The sequence below is a fragment of the Pogona vitticeps genome, chromosome 2 (genome assembly GCF_051106095.1).
Source record: "Pogona vitticeps strain Pit_001003342236 chromosome 2, PviZW2.1, whole genome shotgun sequence".
Lineage (NCBI taxonomy): Eukaryota > Metazoa > Chordata > Lepidosauria > Squamata > Agamidae > Pogona > Pogona vitticeps.
This window is the reverse complement of record NC_135784.1, coordinates 178,551,818-178,570,555: the sequence shown is the minus strand read 5'-3', so window position 1 is coordinate 178,570,555 and position 18,738 is coordinate 178,551,818. Positions and strand designations below refer to the sequence as shown.

At 43.7% G+C, this 18,738-nt stretch overlaps 1 protein-coding gene across 6 annotated transcripts in view; it reads left to right on the top strand.

Annotated features, from left to right (window-relative positions):
- The window catches only part of ATP2B3 (ATPase plasma membrane Ca2+ transporting 3), a 136,189-nt gene that overhangs the window by 82,919 nt on the left and 34,532 nt on the right, over positions 1-18,738 (top strand). For 4 of the 6 annotated variants that reach the window (XM_072991427.2, XM_072991433.2, XM_072991429.2 and 1 more), the window contains exons 8-17: positions 5,213-5,254; positions 6,870-7,034; positions 7,798-8,012; positions 9,389-9,631; positions 10,796-11,037; positions 12,588-12,822; positions 13,433-13,612; positions 14,819-14,906; positions 15,192-15,298; positions 16,942-17,133. In XM_072991427.2, the coding sequence (XP_072847528.1) occupies positions 5,213-5,254; positions 6,870-7,034; positions 7,798-8,012; positions 9,389-9,631; positions 10,796-11,037; positions 12,588-12,822; positions 13,433-13,612; positions 14,819-14,906; positions 15,192-15,298; positions 16,942-17,133 (1,709 nt within the window). The remainder of the gene's footprint in view (positions 1-5,212; positions 5,255-6,869; positions 7,035-7,797; positions 8,013-9,388; positions 9,632-10,795; positions 11,038-12,587; positions 12,823-13,432; positions 13,613-14,818; positions 14,907-15,191; positions 15,299-16,941; positions 17,134-18,738) is intronic. The other 2 variants (XM_072991428.2, XM_072991430.2) reach the window with 1 other exon arrangement.

The window sequence follows — 18,738 nt, the reverse complement described above, 5'->3', positions numbered from 1 at the left end:
GATTCTTGTAATTTTGAAACAGGGCTGAGGTTTGTTGGAGAATTTAACAAATAACCAGTATCAACGAAATTGTCCCATCATTTCTCTCCTGTCGACAATGGGTCAGTCAGGGGTTTCCATCCTTCAACTAGGAACGGGTTGCCTTCACCCATGTTCCATGGACCCGGCCAGTCTATTGATGTATTCGGGTTAATCATCTGTCCTGCCTCTCCATCCAGAAGGGGAACTGTGTCATCGTCCCAGTCATCCATCCACCCAGCATGTTCAAGTGATATGGGGGTTGCCCAGGGTCCCCCCGGTATCCCTTCCTCCTCATCTCACTCACTCTCCATTCTATTCTTTCTCTTTCCACTCTCTCCTTTTCCTCTCTTAACTTTCTCCGCCACTCTCTGGCTTCACCTTCCAAGAAGGTCTTGGGGGAATCTCTCTCCTTCAGCCTCTTCCTTCAGGACTCTTAATCTTTCCCATGTGCCAGTCCAGGGGTCCTCCAATCTAGACCCATTCCCAACCTGGCAGCACCTGTTCCTTCTTCCTCTTTATATCTGCTGCTCCTGCCTCTATATCCACCCTCTTCTTCTGCTCTACTCCCGCCGTTTTCCCCTCAGTTCCTTTGACAGTTAACTTTCATATTTCTCTCTCCATTTCCTGAGTGTCTGTCCCTCACTGCTCCATTCTCTCAGGAGATGAAGTGGGCAAGGTCTGTACCTCTTTCTCGACTGTAAGGGGAGGGACGGTGCTTTGGTGAGAGAGCTACCATCCTCACCCCCTGTCTCACAACCTGCAATGGGAATTTTTTGTTCCTTCAAATTTGCAAGTATTTTCCTCTTTTTTTTATTCTAAGTGGCATAGTGCTGCATCAACATTGCAGACAGTGTATTTTTCTGCAACTGAAACTTCCCTTTCCTCTCCTTTGAAAATCTATTATTAACTATAGACCTTCCTGTGCAATAGGTGGTGAAGTCTGAAAATGCAAGACAGTTCAAAAATGCCCCCAAAGAAATGCAGATGTAAGAAAAAGAAAAAAGAAGGGGGGGAAAGGAGCTGGCATTGTGTTTGTATGGAAAAGCAAAAGTCACCAGATGGAAAGCAAAGCACATATCAATTACAAACCAGCAGGATGCCAGCGCCTATGTGATGCAGCACTAAAGTAAAACAATTTATTTTAAATAAAAATTTAAAAGGGAAACTGTTCGGGCAGCAGGCATAATTGCTAATTTCTCAGTGGAACAGCATCCCGCACCACCTCAAACACATCACCATCAGCACAGAGGATGATCCTGCACACAGAATACAAAGACACCGCCATTCATACAACAGGTCAAAAACCAGTGCAATGTAGAGCGATTTAAAACAACCTCCCAAAAAGGTGTTGAAAGGGGAAAAAAGAAAAGTGTGGGTATCCCCTGCAGTTACAATAATGTTGTGTAGTCAGGAAATTTGGAATCAATTTGCATCGTACTAAACCAGGAGTAACTGGAGGAGTATATTGCAATTTAGTCACACCCATAGTAACTGTTTATTCTTCGGTAGCATATTTCATGTTGATGCAAGATGAGCTGTTTCAGAAAGTTGGCTCCATATTTGTAATACATTGACCTATTGGGTTTCAACAGTAATTTTCATTCTACAATGGGTATACATAGCAACAGACTCCTCAGGTTCCCAATAGTCTGTCCATACCATTTCTTGGTTTCTTCTGTCTCTGTAATAATACGTAGGTTCCAATAGAACTGTGTTTTATTTTTCATCTTATGCAAGGTGAGGGGAATAACTGAGTAGAAAAGAATAAAGACTATGCACAGTGACCCTGATCCAAACTGGGACTGCATGAGCTTACTTGGGAATAAGAAGCACATTGGTTGATGGTTTAGCTCAGAGTTGCCGACTTTGGCTTCCCAAGTGGTCTTCCATCCTGATGTTGCTCAGGTCCATAATACTGAGCTGCAGCATTACTTCTGGACCATTTGTTGGGAGGATGGGTTGATGAGCAAAGCTCGGGAAGGTTTTTTTTGTCTTTTTCTTTTTTCTTCAAGCAATCAGTTACAAGGGCAGTTATAAGTCCAAATGTACTTAGCATTGCAGTTACCTGTACTAATAATAATTTTAAAACTGAAAATATTGACCGGACCACCAAGGTATCTTGCAGCATCTTAAAAACTAACAGGTTGCATTTGCAATGGTTTCCAAGGAATATAACCTACATCTTCAACTATACTTCTGTAGATAATGCCTTGAAAAGTAACTGGATGCATTATTTTTTTTATTTAACGCTAAAAATATCACAAATCATCACCCTGTGCTGCAAGACAAATCTAACTCATGATGCACCCAGGTAGCTATAAAATTTTCTTAGAACATACAGTTTTACCACACAAAAGAAACAAATCATCCTTTGTTATGTTGCAGCCAGAAGGTAACTCTGAGTTACACCTTAGCTATCACAAATAAGAGGTAATTAAAAGTACCCAGTTCCTTTGATGCTCTGGGGATTATACCGCTATATCATCTTTCAATACCTGGGGGTGTCTGCACTGCTCAGACGGGCGGGTGTTTTTGCACATTACAGATGGGTGTCCCATCTCACGATGACCTCTTTGGCCATTTTAATTTTTTAAAAACACTCTCTTTTGTGCATCAACAGGTCTGCCCTCTGTCAGGGGTGGGGGTATTCCAGTCTGCTGATTAATGTTATTTCTCTCTCTTCCCTGGTCTTCCCTGCATCTGACCTCTGCTACAACCCCCTCCTCCCTCTTCGTCCCAATCTCCTCTGTTCCATGGTCCCATCTGGCACTGGTTTCCCCATGGATGCCAAAGCAGAGGGTTCCACCCCAGAGAATACTGGGGGTATGGGCACACTGGAGCACACAGTACTCCTGGGCTTCCACAGTCTGCTCCCACATAGGCCAGCCACAAACTCCACATTATTTAGCACCCCTTATACCTCTACCAATAAGAAGAACCCTCTGAATTTCCTTGTTTCCACAGTGGCCAGCCAAAAGCTTATAGGCAGCCAAGAAGACTTGAAACTTTCACCTTAGCATTCGGAGGCACACTGCCCATTCCTTCTATGGCAGCCTCAACACGTATTTTTAGACATTTTGATCAATCCTTGCATTTTCTTAAATTTCTCCCAGGGACAGCCTAAGACATTTCACTAACAGAACTGGAGCAGCAAATGATGCCTCCCCTCCCCCGCCATTCGCAGAACTTGAGGTGCTTTGTACCCAAAGCTAGCCATTATTTCATCAGATGAGGCAGAAAATCCTGCTAATGCTTCTCTCTCTATTATAAAAATAATAAGTTAAATTAATACACATTTGTTGCCCTTTCTTGGCATTCAAATCTGCTGCTTAGGGGTGGTTGACTCAGTCTGCCTAAGGGTAGGGCAGGCGTGGGCACTAACACAGAGAGAGAGAGAGAGAGGGAGGGAGGGAGAGAGAGCTGTAATGTCCAGAGATTTCAACCATATTTATCCACAGAATTTCCCCATGATATTGGTTTCATTTATTTGCTTGGTTGTTTATTGATTACCCGGCATTTGATCGGGCGTTTGGGCACCAAGTTGGCTCCCTAAGCATAGAAACAGCTGAACAATTTTTTTAAGAAAAGCAATTCCTTTAAAACTATAATCTAAAAATGCAACAAGGTAGACTTGCCAGGAGAACCTATGTATAGAGCCAAGGCCTGCAAAGCCATGACAGAATATAAGGAGAGGGGATTTGGGGACAACTTGGCAGGCCTGGAGTAAAAGCCAAGATGGGATACATTTGATTATGAACAAAGGGACTTGGCAGTTAATATCTAGATAATTCTTGCTACCAAAAAAAGTTTTTCTGGCCAGATCAGTAAAATAATGACTGCCGACTATAAATGGGGATGGCATGAGTGGGCATCTGCCAGGACCCACACCCTGCAGGGGGCCACCACTGATAGGAAACCCAAGCAGTGCCACCTCCTTTATGGGTCACCACTACTCTGCTTGCTCGCTGGCTTGCTTGCTCACCTTCCTTTTGCAGCTCAGCCTGGCTGGGCCCAATTCCCACTATTACCAAGAGGGAGAGCACAAGTTACTTAATTTTAAACCATATACAGAAATTTAAAAAAAAGTTTGCAAAAAGTGTACAAATGGGGAAACTTCCTTTTCTCCAATTACAGCTCACACAGAATATTCCAGCCGATAGAACCCTGCCGGCTGGGATATTCTGGGAGCTGCGTTCCAAACGAAGGATGTTTCCCATCCCTGGAAAGGGAATCCATAGCAGAAATTGCAGAACCAAAAAAGTACCAATTCCAGCAACACTAGAGAGTTCAGTAGTAAGAAGCAACATTGAAAGGGTAACATAGCCTCAAAGGCATAAAAGAATACATTTTGCTTTGGTTTGTTTCCAAATCAACTTTATAAAGCCTCTGATGCAGCAATCCTAACATGCTTGTCTTCTCTGAGGAAGTCCTTTGAAAAGGAAGCTGTGCCTTTCCATCTACAGTACTTCACTTCAAACACCAATAAACCTCCCCGTATCTATTGGCATTGCCTTCATGTCACGCTGCCCTCTGTATCTGTCTATCTGGTTTTTACTGCTGAAGCTCAGGTGTGGAGTGGGGGAAAGTGGGTGGCCACCTGCCTTCTTCTTAGGCCTCCATAATACTATTCCACATCTTTTCAAAAGGTTGCAGTTCAACCCAGTCTAATTTGAGATGATGCCATGCCGCTCCTTTGACCACTTTGCACATCTCTCAAATGAACATATCCCAAACGGTGCACTTCTACAATTAAAGAGATATCATTTGGTATCCAGCAGTAGAAAAAAAGAGAGAGAGAGAAAGATCTATCTAGCTCACTCAAAAAGGATTAGGTATATCATCTCTCAGCACCATAGATAACTCCACCTGCAGCCATGTTGCCCCTCCCTGAATTGGTACTTTCCACACAAGTCCCATCATCCTAGTGGCCATGGTCTGTGCTGTTTGGGGATTCTGGGAGTCATAACCCAACACCTCTGAAGGGTATCAAGTGGAGGAAGGCCAATCTGTGCCCCTCTGTAACCTCTTGGCCAGGACCCCCCCCATGGGGCAGGGAGGGATGGAATGGAAGTTCCTGCTTGTGGAGACCCATGCTGTCCATAGTGTGTAGTTGTGTGCATGTGTGCTGTGCTGGTGCTGTGTTGTCTGTTCTCAAGCGTCCTGTGTTTGTCGTTCCCTTTTTCTGTTGTAGGGAAGCAGCAGGATGGGGCAGTGGAGAATAATCAGAACAAAGGTAAAACATCCTGAGACACACACACACACCCGACACATCTTTCCAGCTCTTTAGTTCTGCATTAGGTTGAGTGTAACAGCTATTGGCAGGAAAAGGTTAATTGGAGAGAACAGAAGAAGTTGTGGTTTCCGACAGCCGTTCCCAGGATCTCCCAGCCAGTGTGGCCACTGGCTCTGCTGGTTGGGAGATATTGGCAGTTGAAGTCCAAAAATGTGATTTTTTCCATCTCTGGTTAGTCATATCTGCTCCAGATTTCCCAGCCCTGTCCATCAATTCTGTTGCATTCAGAGATCTGGTATTTTTTAACAGCATCAGCAGTGGAGTCTGGGTGTAGTGATCAGGGACACAGAGAGATACAGAACTCTTCATGGGGTTGCTGTCTTTTGAAATTTGAAATTTCTAAAACCCATACTCGGGCAATATTTTTATTAGGACCGATCCAAATGTTGCAAAAGTTCTTGACTAAGCATTCGCTTTCTCCAAGAGCCTTTACAAAATTGGATGTTACTCAATGCAAGGAGTGAAGGGGAGAGAGTAAGAGAGCAAAACTATTAAAAAGAGGTTTGATATTTATGTAGAGTTTGGTTAGAATGTCATTTTAGTTTGTTTGACAAAGGATGGTGCCTAGGAAATAACTACAAAGACCAGTGGGACAGTATTGTCACAAACCTATGCTAAAGTCATCAGGTAGCATTGGACTTTTAGAATCAAATGGAGGTGAGTGTTCTCTGTGTGCACGTGAACACTTTTGTTCAATAAATATGTGTGTGTTCATCTGAGACATGAACTTTCTGGAACCTCCTATGTGGGGATAAATTGTTCACCCATGGGCACTTAAGGTTGCCTCCCAGATATTCTTGGACTTCAGCTTCCAGAGATTTGAGCCATCATGACCAAGGGTCAGGGTTCTAGGAATCACTGGAATAGGACTCTGAGCTGGGAGCCGCTGCTCAGACTGATCCTAGTTTTGTGTTAATGTGGTAAGTTTTTGTAGAAAAGCTTTCAAATCCGAGTTCATTACCAGATGGTATGACCATCAACCTGGATTAAATGTATACATGTTCTATATATCGGAGGTATTTATGTGAGCCTCACTACATATTTATTTGGGTAACTTGTTTGGGTTGGGATGAGGGAATGTTTGGAAGGGGTAATTAAGAGACAGCAAGTTGTTTCCAAATGACATCTGTATATTTGCTGCCTTCTACTGGACAGAACTGATACTGGTCTTTAAGGAGCTCAGTTTTCCAAATATAACCTAGCACGGAAGCCAATTTCACTTTATTCAGTGGCTTTTACAACAAGGCATCATATGTACTACAGAGAGAGCTTTGCCAGGACAGAAGTAGATTGGCCATCATGGTTCTACCTTTCCCTTTGTGGCCTTTAATGCCAACTTAACAAACAGAAATTGAACACACCAAAGAGACATGTGGAAACATTTTACCTCGTATGTGTGTTTTTGTGTAACTGAAAGCTGTTTAAAGACACAGGAGCGGAGGGAGGGAGGGGGGAAACCAACCCACCCACCCCCTTAGCAGCAGCAGCACTGAAGGATGAGGTAGGAATGTTGTGTTTATGGGTGGATCAGTGTTTGTTCCCTGTTTATCTGCAGCCAAAAAGCAGGATGGAGCAGTCGCCATGGAAATGCAGCCTCTGAAAAGTGCTGAGGGTGGTGAGATGGAAGAGCGGGAGAAGAAGAAAGCCAGTGTGCCCAAAAAAGAGAAATCTGTTCTCCAGGGGAAGCTCACCAAACTGGCTGTTCAAATTGGAAAAGCAGGTACAATGGGATGCTGTGCCTATGAAATCTGGTGGTGCCCCCTTGCCTGTGGGAAGTAGGATAGTCCACATCCAGAGGGATGAGAAACAAGAACAGTGGCCAGAACAGCGCATTTTTGTACTTTTTTAAAAATGCTCAGAAAAGCCAAATTGTGCAGCTGGTGCAGGTTGAGCAATGTCCCTTCTTACCTTGAAAAGTTGCTTGATTTGGTTCTCATTTTTACTGTTTTGGAGCATTTTGTTCAGATTTTGCCAGCGTTGGGGGGGGGGACAAGAAAGAGTTCCATGCACAGGAACCCCCACCAGGTGCCATAGAAATGAATTACTTCCAGTCAGTCTTCATTGCTGCTTACTTCCAAGCATATCTTTATAACTCAAGTGGCTTCCCTGCGTTTTCCTGAACTCTTTAAGGAGGAAAACCCAGAATAGAGCAGTACATGGCACTGTTTATCTTGAGGAGCACTTCACTTCCTCATAATCTTGCATAGATTAGGAATTAACAACCTGTGGTCTTCCAGCTGTTGCTACACTGCAGCTCCCATCATGCTTTTCCAAGGGCTATGCCAGCCTGGGCTGATGAGAACTGTGATTCAGGAACATTGGATTATACTTTGCCTGCCCCACTTCTGACCTCAAATGTTTTCAAAGGATGTTACCTTCTTGGAGAGAGGGAGTGAAATGTCTCAGCACTTGAACCCGGATCTCACTGTCCTTCCTGCCTACCTGACTGTTTCATCTTTTCTCTCCTCTTCTTTCCTCATCAGGACTGGTGATGTCCGCTATCACTGTCATCATCCTGGTCCTGTATTTTGTCATTGAGACATTTGTTATCGATGGGAAAACATGGATGGCTGAATGCACCCCCGTCTACGTGCAATACTTTGTCAAGTTCTTCATTATTGGAGTCACTGTTCTGGTGGTGGCCGTGCCTGAAGGCCTGCCATTGGCTGTCACCATCTCCCTCGCCTATTCTGTCAAGGTGAGAATCATATTTTCCTGATGTGTATTGCCTTGGGTTGGCATGAGAAGGTATCTCTGAAATACCAGGTTAGCCAAAATATGGAATTCTTTCATCTTCTAATACTGTCCTTCAAAAGTCAAGGCTAGGACTGGCCCTGCCATTAGGCGGAGTGAGGACAGCTGCCTTAGGCAGCAGGTGTTGGGTGGCAGTGGTGGCAACCTTTTGAATCTCTAGGCCATTCTTGGGGGGATAGAGCCATACGTGCCACACCACAGCCTATCGTTCTTGTTCAAGTACAAGTCAATTGGTAGTCAAGAAAGAGCTTCGAATCTCCAGGGACACTCCGAGGAGAGGGACCAACCAAGATCGTTGGAATATGTGTGGCTGATGCTGATATGTGCCTTGCCATGTGCACAGCCTTGCACTAGCTGCATGACCACAGAGCACGACCAGGAGGGACTCACAAATCAGTGTTTTGTAGCTAGAAAATCCAATAAGAGTAAACATAATTCAGAATCAACTTGACAACAGGCATTGTTAATTTTTAGTTTTGCCTCTTGGACAGGTTAGTAAATGGTGATGATATTGTTCATGCTCTAGGGGTGATCTTTCATAAAGCGCATGGAAGGGAATATTAAAGTTTGGGCATGCCTGAATAGTCCTCTGTAGAAAAGTCTATTTCCTCATTTAGGGTTTTCATGTACAACAGGGGTGAGCGACTATGGCTGTTAAAATGTTTCTCAACTACAACTCCTATTAACCTTAAGTCACCAGCTATGCTGATGGTTAAGGCGGCCTGCTAAGAAAATTCTAGGCTGAAAGCACTGGGGAGGGGGGGCAAACACACCCACCCACAATGTATAGGCCCGCTTAGCATAATACATAACTTATGTGGTTAAGTTTGGGGCCTACCTCCTGCCAGGCTAACAGGAAGTCAGGACCTCATGCAGGGAAGGAAAGGCGATGGGCCTGAGCACTAGCTAGAGCTCAGGGGTCATGAATGGGTCGGAAGCCGGACATCAGATCAAGAAAGCAGGGATGTAGAGCTAGAGGCAGCAGGAGATGCAACCATTGAGAAACTTGAAAACAAATACTGGACTGGATATATGTGGCAAAGTGAACTAACCTGGTGGAGTGACTGGAAGATTCAGAGTATTGATGGTTCATCAGGTAAGAAAGCAAAAGGCCAGCTACTGGAGGCATACTTTATATGGACACATCTGGATGTAACTGAACGCTTAGATTTCTTTCTTTCTTTCTTTCTTTCTTTCTTTCTTTCTTTCTTTCTTTCTTTCTTTCTTTCTTTCTTTCTTTCTTTCTTTCTTTCTTTCTTTCTTTCTTTCTTTCTTTCTTTCTTTCTTTCTTTCTTTCTTTCTTTCTTTGGTTGGTTTCAGAAAATGATGAAGGACAATAACCTGGTTCGACACCTGGATGCCTGTGAGACCATGGGCAATGCTACAGCCATCTGCTCAGACAAGACAGGCACCCTCACGACCAACCGCATGACTGTAGTGCAGTCCTACTTGGGCGACACTCACTACAAGGAGACCCCTGACCCCAGCAATCTGACACCCAAGACTCTGGACCTGCTGGTACATGCCATCGCCATCAACAGTGCCTACACCACCAAGATACTAGTGAGTGGGGAATCTTCTGTCTAACTTGTAATAAATCCTCTGTGCCACTATATGAACCATGGCTTTAGGACAGTCCTCCCCAATATGGTGCCTTGAACAAGTTTTGGACTGCAAGTTCCCTGCTGCCCAGCCACTGTCTATGCTGGTTGGGAATGATCGAAGTTGTAGTTCTACACATCATGAGGCTACCAGTATGGGGAAAGCAGGCATATAGCTGCCACCGAAGTGCAGAGCCAGCCCTACCACTGAACAGAATGAGACATCTTGCTGGCAGAGGTAATAGCTTTCCAGTTGTCTGCCCCCATCCCAAACTAGCATACTATCTCAGCTGAGATGAGGACAGAGTGCTGTAGTAATATTCTGCAGCTAATCGAATCACTCTTTTTTGCTGGATTAAGGAGAAGGTGTCATCATATCCTTCATGTCAGAAAGCAAAATATCGTGTTGTTTTGAATGGCAAATAGGATAATGCAGCATGGCCAGAGGGAGATACAGAACTCACAAAGGTTGTGGAGGTCTATGGCACATCTTTTTATCCACTGTCTATTTTATTGGTTTATGGGGAGAAATTCGGCCAGCCAGTGTAAAAAGAACATACTTCAACACTGGAAAAAGTTGCTCCTGGACCTACAGCTCCCATAATCAACCTGGCCACTGGGCTGAGATAATTCTAGGAGTTGTATCTTCTCCCATCTCTGGATGGCTGCTTAGTCATCTGTTGCAACCATGGTCTGCCCCAGTCCTGAGTATTACAGTGAAGTCTGTTTACTCTCAAAGGCAAAAGTGGCATATGGGCGAAAGGTGCTGAACACTTTCCATTCTTGGGAATTGCCTCTTTTTTCAAGCCAGACTGCAGTATAGGAAATGAGACTAGTTGGAAGGGAGTGCTTAAGGAGACTGTCAGCCAAGAGAAAAGCAGAGGGCATGGAGAACATTCAGACCCACCCACCCTGGTCTACATGAGTGGTTCCCAACCTTAGGTCCGCAGATGTTCTTGGTAACCCACCTTAAAAAGAGAAATATAATCCTTAGAATTTCCTGTGTAAACGAAATGGGGCGGGGGGACTACCCTTTTGGTTTGTCTCACTTTCCCAGAGAAATGGATGGGGTCTGGAGAACCGGTGAAAATCCTTCTCCTTTTTAAAAATCCTTTCCTTCCTTCAGCCTCCAGAGAAAGAAGGGGGTCTGCCACGCCAGATAGGCAACAAGACAGAGTGTTCGCTGCTGGGCTTCGTACTTGACCTGAGACGTGACTACCAGCCTGTGCGTGAACAAATCCCTGAGGAAAAGCTATACAAGGTTTACACCTTTAATTCAGTCCGCAAGTCCATGAGTACTGTCATCTGCATGCCCGATGGTGGCTACCGCCTCTTCAGCAAAGGCGCTTCTGAAATACTCCTCAAAAAGTGAGTCTACTGTCCCGCATGGGAGGTGAAGAGATCCCCATAAAGGTAAAGGTTCCCCTTGACATTTAGTCCAGTTGTGCCCGACTCTAGGGGGTGGTGCTCATCCCCGTTTCCAAGCTGTAGAGCCGGCATTTGTCTGAAGACAGTTTCCATGGCCAGCGCGACTAGACACGGAACGCCGTTACCTTCCCACTGAGGTGGTACCTATTTATCTACTCACATTTTTACATGCTTTTGAACTGCTAGGTTGGAAAGAGCTGGAACAAGCAACGGGAGCTCACTCTGTCGGGTGGATTCGATCTTACAACTGCTGGTCTTCTGACCTTGCAGCACAGAGGCTTCTGCGGTTTAACCTGCAGTGCCACCACGTGCCTCTTGGGATCCCCATAAAAATAAGTAACTAAATAACTTCTGCTCCTGTTGACTGAACATTTTGATGTCATATCAATCTATACGTAAGAGGGCCTTTGCTGCCCTAAGGAGGTGATCCCGGAAATGAGTTGCCACCAGTGGCAAGGCCCTGTCTAAGCTCACTGCCTACCTTTCTTCAGATTTCAAGAAGGCCATTAAGAATTCTCAGGAGTCTGGATACTTCCCAGATGGTAAAGTGAAACCAGTCTCTGAACCTGGGAAAACTTCTCAAAGCAATTTCATAACTTTGATAACAGATCTCTGTGCTCTCTGTGTGTGTGCATATGTGTGCATGTTTATAAACCTATATATTGCTTGCAGCCTGTTGTCAAAAGTGGGGATGCCTCACCACATATTTTGAGATGAGATGCCCCCCAGGCTTGTCTTCTCCCTCAGGATATGAAAATCAATCAATATTCCTTTTCTGGACTTTCTGAAAAATCTTTTCAGTGTTCCAGTCCTGTCTACATTCTGCACAGGGCTGCAAAACTACTCTTTCCCCAAAACTACTTTTCTCCTACATCTGTAATGGAAGACACGTTTCCTAATGTCCACTTTTTCACACACTTTTCTTGACATACGTATTGTCCTCACAGACTGAAATATATCTGTAGATTTTTTTTAATACACAGTACACCTTTTTAGTCATGTGCCTTTGCTTGCATATAATTAAAAAAAGAAAAGAAATGAAGAATCTTACGCTCACCTTTTCCTCTCATTGCATACATGGCTTTTGACCAGGTCAGGAGGAGCGCGCACCCATACATATTTTGGACAGAGGGACCCCACCTTCTTGCTTGATTCCTGAACTGCTCCATCCCAGGGACAGGAAACCAAAATATATCTAAGCATTTCCAGTCATAATCTCACAAACCCTGTAAGATAAATTCATTTTTAAAAGACCTTGTGTTGCTGTTATATACCATCATATCGCTTCTGATTTACTGTGGCCCTAACAATCTATTTGAGGTGTGTGGGATTTCCAGGAGTGTTTTAGTATTGCTACCTCCCCCGTGAGTTTCCATTGCCAAACAGAGATCTGAATTCAGGTTCCTTACTCTATCCATGACAACACCCTGGCTCTCAAAAGTCTTGGTTAACATAGTCTCTTTTTCTACATCTGCTTCTTCTGTTTGCAGGTGCACAAACATCCTAAACAGCAATGGAGAGTTGCGCGCCTTCCGACCCCGTGATCGAGATGAGATGATAAAGAAGGTGATCGAACCTATGGCATGTGATGGGCTGAGGACCATCTGCATAGCCTACCGTGATTTTCCAGCTGGGAAGGAGCCCGAGTGGGACAATGAGAACGAGATTGTAATAGACTTGACTTGCATCTCTGTAGTGGGGATTGAGGATCCTGTGCGGCCAGAGGTAACACGGCTGAACTTGGACAGCTTTTCTGTGAACAAAATTTGACTCAGTACATTGGGAGTCATGTTTCTCCTTGAGAGTTTCATAAGAGAGGGAGAGTCATTTCAGGGTCTAACTATTTAAAAAACATCAGCTTCACAATTAGAACATGATAAACGTTATCCTGCGATAGGCATACTTCTTTAAAACTGCCATGTCTGCTCAATCAATTTTCAAATGAAACCTTTTATTACCTCCTAATGACTTTTTACCAAATAGAAGCAAACTTGCAGTGGTGCAGAAACCTTAGGATTAAAAAAAAAACCCTGCTTCTAGTTGCAAAGTTGGCCCTGGAATTTTGTATCTCAAGTCCCTTCCCAATTGTTTGACCCAGAATTTGGATAGAAGAAATACCTGGCTTCTGCCTGCTAAGAGAATATTTACATTTTATTTTAAAAATGGATCTGTGATTGTTTTATTAATATACTTATATGGATTTGTGCTGTACCAACTCCCTCAGGAAGAAAGATAATAGTCTTGAAAGGTGGCTACAAAATAAATTATGTAAAGAAAATGCATTCTAGGAAAATTGATGACTCAGGTTCCACCTGTCTTTCCATCTCTTTTGCAGGTGCCAGAGGCCATCCGCAAATGCCAGCGTGCTGGCATCACTGTCCGCATGGTGACAGGAGACAACCTCAACACAGCCAGGGCCATTGCTGCCAAATGTGGCATCATCCAGCCAGGGGAGGATTTCCTGTGCCTGGAAGGAAAAGAATTCAACCGGCGGATCCGCAATGAAAAGGGAGAGGTGATGAGATGGTGCTCCTAGAATTCAAGCAGGGGGAGGGAGGGAGAGGAGGGGACTATCCTGAATAACAGCTTTCCTTTCCCAAGGCTTGTTCGAAATGTCAGTCATTTGGGGGATCAAGAGAGGTGTTGATCTCTGAACAGATCTATTTTTCGCTTTCTCCCAGTTGCATGTAGAAGTGAAGCAATAAGGACAGCCCTATCATTAGGCAGATTCTGGATGAAGGGGTGCAGATGTTGTATATGCCACATGGACTATTCACAATCCCTGTCCTACTTGAGATTTATCCATCAAGTGGGATGATGGAAGGTCTCATATCTTGACCTGCCTTTGTGAAACAATCAAGATAATATGAGAGAGAGAGAGAGAGAGAGAAATAGCCACATGAATTCCTGCAATATACTGTACATACATTGAATTTTATTGATACAGTATGTGCAAATGCTAGTAGACTTGGATCTGATTCAAACAGGCTAAATCCATGGGAAATCATGATTTTCCATGACATAAATGACTCCGGGTTCACATGTTCCCATTCTGTTTTGAGCATCAGAGGATGAAAGCAGAAGCTTTTGATTCCCTTTTTAAATAAACTTCAGCATTCGGTGTTGTTCCAACTATTTGAATGCTGCCTTACATGAAAAAAAAAATCCTGCAAATAAAACACTAGCACAATAGAAGGAAAGGTTCTGTTTCAGATGGATGCTTGATGTGATAATTATATGTTAGCAGGGAGACATTTTTCATATGGGAGAAATCCATTTTTAATGTGTATCGGTCCTGGAAGCTGTACATTGTATGCATGCATGCATGTATTCTTAATTACTGTTAGGTATACTAATTATGCTTGAGTATGGGGTGTACATCTTTAAATAGCTAAATAAAATATCCAGTAGTCCATTCCCTCACCTTATTCCTTGTTCTTCAGTGTGTGTGAAATACAGTAACACTACTGAAGATGCTATGGAAGACCTGCGTGGAACAAGTCATTCTCATATAGGCAGTCATCAACATATGATAGTTTCAGCACCTCGGAGAGCTCCTGTATTATTCTGACTAAGATCCAGAATCGATTCTTTGCCCCTGCAACATCAAGAGTCATACCACACACTACTGAAATGGAGCTATTGTTTGACCTGCTCTGTCAGCTTTGCCTCTTGTATTCGGTTGCATTATCTAGCATTTCTTTATTTTTTTGCACTACAGATAGAACAAGAGCGCCTTGATAAAATCTGGCCCAAACTGCGAGTTTTGGCTCGATCGTCACCCACTGACAAACACACACTGGTGAAAGGTAAGAGTCAACAGCTCCTTGCCATCAAACTATGGTGAGGTCAGTGGAGTCTGGGCCAGATTATTTATTAAAGCAGGGGTGGGGAACTTTAGTCCCTGGGGCTGAATCTGGCCATCTGACATTCTTCCCCATTATACCACGATTCCCTGTTTCCAAGTTTAGATGGCTTTTCTCTAGAGTCCCCACCCTTGTAGAGCATATGGTAGACAGATGAGAAAGTCTCTGATAAATATTTTGAGTTATAGCCCACTTGCTACAAGCTAACTTACATCCTTCACCTTCAAGGTATCATTGATAGCACCATTGGGGACCAGCGCCAGGTGGTCGCTGTTACTGGTGATGGGACGAATGATGGACCAGCATTGAAGAAGGCTGATGTGGGTTTTGCCATGGTAAGAAAAGGCAATTAACTTAATTCTCTCCTCTGAGTCCACAGGGGAATGTACTCCCCAGGGAAATTGGGTGAAGATCTGTAGGCTCATGCACCTTGTCTTTCATCTGTGCGGTGAGCCTCAACTTCCATCTAGTGTCACACCTGAAATAACAGCTGTCTATATTGGTGGACTGAACCCTAGCTTAGCCAACATTCATTTCTCTTTGCCTCTGCTTCAGGCAGGCTGTCTCCCCTTTTTAAAGTCACTGGTTTTGTATGTTTGTGTTCATCCCACAATGTCTCATGTTCAAAGCAAGGGCAGAATCCCTATGTGTTTATCTGTTAACATTTTATTAATACATGCAACCTAATTTCTAAGAAGTGGGAACTGTACAATAGATTGGAAAGCAGGAAGCTATCATGGGAAAATTATGTCTCAATGTTGTCTGAATCGCCAGTTACAGAAATGGTCCACCCCAGCCTCAGACGCAGTGCAGCTGATACCCATTATGGTTGGTAGGGTGGAAGGCACTGCAACCAGTGGTGGGCAGAGCCAGCTATAAATGTGGTTCTTCCACACATACAGATATATTCACATACCTAATAAAGAGGCAGGCAAGAATGAGATGGCAGGGATTTGCCTAAGGCTAAAATCAAGCTGCACCCCATTTGGCCAAATGAGTCAGCTGCCATTGCCTCAGTGCGACCCTGCAGATGGATAGTTGCATTTGAATTAAAAGTGCTTTGGAAAATAACCTGCCATACCATTCTGTGCCTGTCCTCTCTCTGCGCTGTCCAGCACTTGGAAAATGCTGGATTATAACTCCCAGAAGCTTCTAGCCAGTTTGACCAGGGGCCATGGTAGCTGTAAGACTGAAGGAGATATGGTCCAAAAAAATGTGATTTCTTCAGGCTCTGAAGAAGTCCGTCACAGGTTCAGAATGAGAAACCATCACACTCACTGCATCCTTTAATGCCTATCAGGGTAAAATACATGACCAAGGCTTTAAAGGAAACTGGATGAAATTTAAATTGCTGGGATTTGGTCTCTAGGGAACAATTCAGTAAGTGGGCATTTCATTGTCAGACTCAGCATTGGCCAGAATTTGGAAACAAAGTGTCAAAAAAGATTAAAGATTTTGCTTCAATCTGAACTGATTCTTTCTGACAATGAAACCAACTAGGGATAAGTAGCAGTCATTGACTTGCCTCTGCCAGATTGGTAGTAGGGGAGCAGAGGGGGGCACACCCCTCATTTTGTTGTTGTTGTTGTTGTTCAGAGCAGGACCAATGATGCCACCCACCTCTTGGAGCACCACAGCAAATGGATGACTTTATCTTTTGCCTCACAACAAAATGTCTTGGGTTAGCTCCATTATTCCCTGAGTATTATGCATAAAGGAACACAGTCATGCTAATGACAGTATGTTCCCCCCATTTATAGCCTTAATGTGAATACTAAACTATTACATGGGGTTGTGGATAATGGGTAGTATTTACCTATTATTTGCCCAATGTTATTTTTGAGGGTCACGGGGCAAATCCAGCCACTTTTGACCATTAAAAATCCAAACAATTTTCAGTCAGCTTAAGGGAAAGAGCAGACAGAAGTTCCTTGCAAAAAATGTTCCTACTTTGTCTTTTTGTGTGTGTCATTTGCAGGGTATAGCAGGCACTGATGTGGCAAAGGAGGCTTCTGACATTATCCTGACAGACGACAACTTTTCCAGCATCGTCAAAGCAGTCATGTGGGGCCGCAATGTTTACGACAGCATCTCCAAATTTCTGCAGTTCCAGCTCACAGTCAATGTGGTGGCAGTCATTGTGGCCTTTACTGGTGCCTGCATCACACAGGTGGGCTTCCTGACAGGGCAGCAGTGGAGGGCCATCCAGGCAAGACCAGAAGAGTAAACAAAAGGAGTCAGGGTTGCCTAGAAACTGGGGAAAGTCACAAGCGGAGCTTTTAGGAGTTCTGTGGAAAGAACTGCAGACAAGATGGAGGAATCAGGGATGGACGGATGGAAAATAGAAGTTCTGGAAGCATATTAAACAAGAGGGCATGAGAATAACACTGACTCCATCTAATATTTTTTGTGTGATCTGTGAGGGAAAAGAAGCCAGGAAAAACTTATTTTTACCAGGCTTCCTGGGAAGAACATATCTGAAAGTTAGTCCAAAAGCAGAGTTTCTAAGGGCCTTCTGCCACATTCTGAGGATAATTCTGAGGGAGAAATGGTGGAAAGTCTTTTAGCCCTTCAGGAGTAGTTCTTCATCATGGACTCTGGGAATCACACATGTGGGTGTTTCTGTGCCTGTATGAAACCTGTTGGAATATTCTAGAGCTCAAAAAAAAAAACACCCTATCACTTCAGCCCCCCTTCACTGTGCATGTCCGTGCACCTACTAGTGATCCCTCAGTTCCTTTGAACCATTGCTGAGGAAACTTGTCAAAGCATGTTTCTAGACCTTTTTTCATACTTCAGTCTTACCTTTGCCTGCTGCCATCCTTGTTATCATCATTTTCATTATTATTTCTTCATTTCTGTGAGTTCTCCACTCTGTAACAAAATATTTTAAATTATATAGTTAGTATTTGCCATTAGTATTCAGCATTTGTTTTCTGATTTGAGGCCTTCCCACCTTTTTCATGCCCCTCACTAACAGATACTCTAAGTGCTTGTATTGCCTTATTGAGGGATACCAAACACATTCTTGTCAGCACTGCCAAAAGTTTTCAAAGGTTGCTATTAGGAACCACAATTGCACCTCAGATTTCATCTTTGGGAAAAGTCACTTCGGGCCATGGGATTTCTGTCACAACAAACTTTGATCTCAACAGGATCAGTGTGCAAGAGTTCCTCTAAGCAACCTATTGTGCAGTCTAGCCAACCAGAATCAGGCACCAAGGATGATCAGAGACCAAGAGAAGTTGTGTTGATTCCAGTGCCACCAGTTGAAACAAATGGCACAGCTTTGACAATAAGAGCACCATCCACTCAGTCAACCAGTTCCAGAGAGACATTGGTAGTGAAATTCACCTCCTTGATCTCAAAAAAAATTTTTTTAAAAAAATGCAAGACATCTACTAAGTCTGATTCCTCCCCAGCAAAGAAATCAAAGCCAAAACAGAAACCCAAGACTGGTATGTCTGGGTTTCAATTCTGATGAGGAAACACCTTGTCTTCAAGCTTCATATCTAGCATTTATCCATTCCCCAGAGTGGAGTCAGTTCACTCAGCATACTCTGAGTAGGCTCTCCCCACTCCTGAAACCCATGTCAAAAACCTGTAGTGTCCTTGCAGGACAACAATATTCCCAACACTCATCTTAGGAATTAGCTTCTACTGTTCAAGAGAAGATTGTGCCACAATGAAAAAGTGTGCAGAAGAACCATTACTGTCAATGCACTAAGGAGGAGGATTTATTCAACTGCAGTTCTAGTCCTATGGTTTCCCAGTT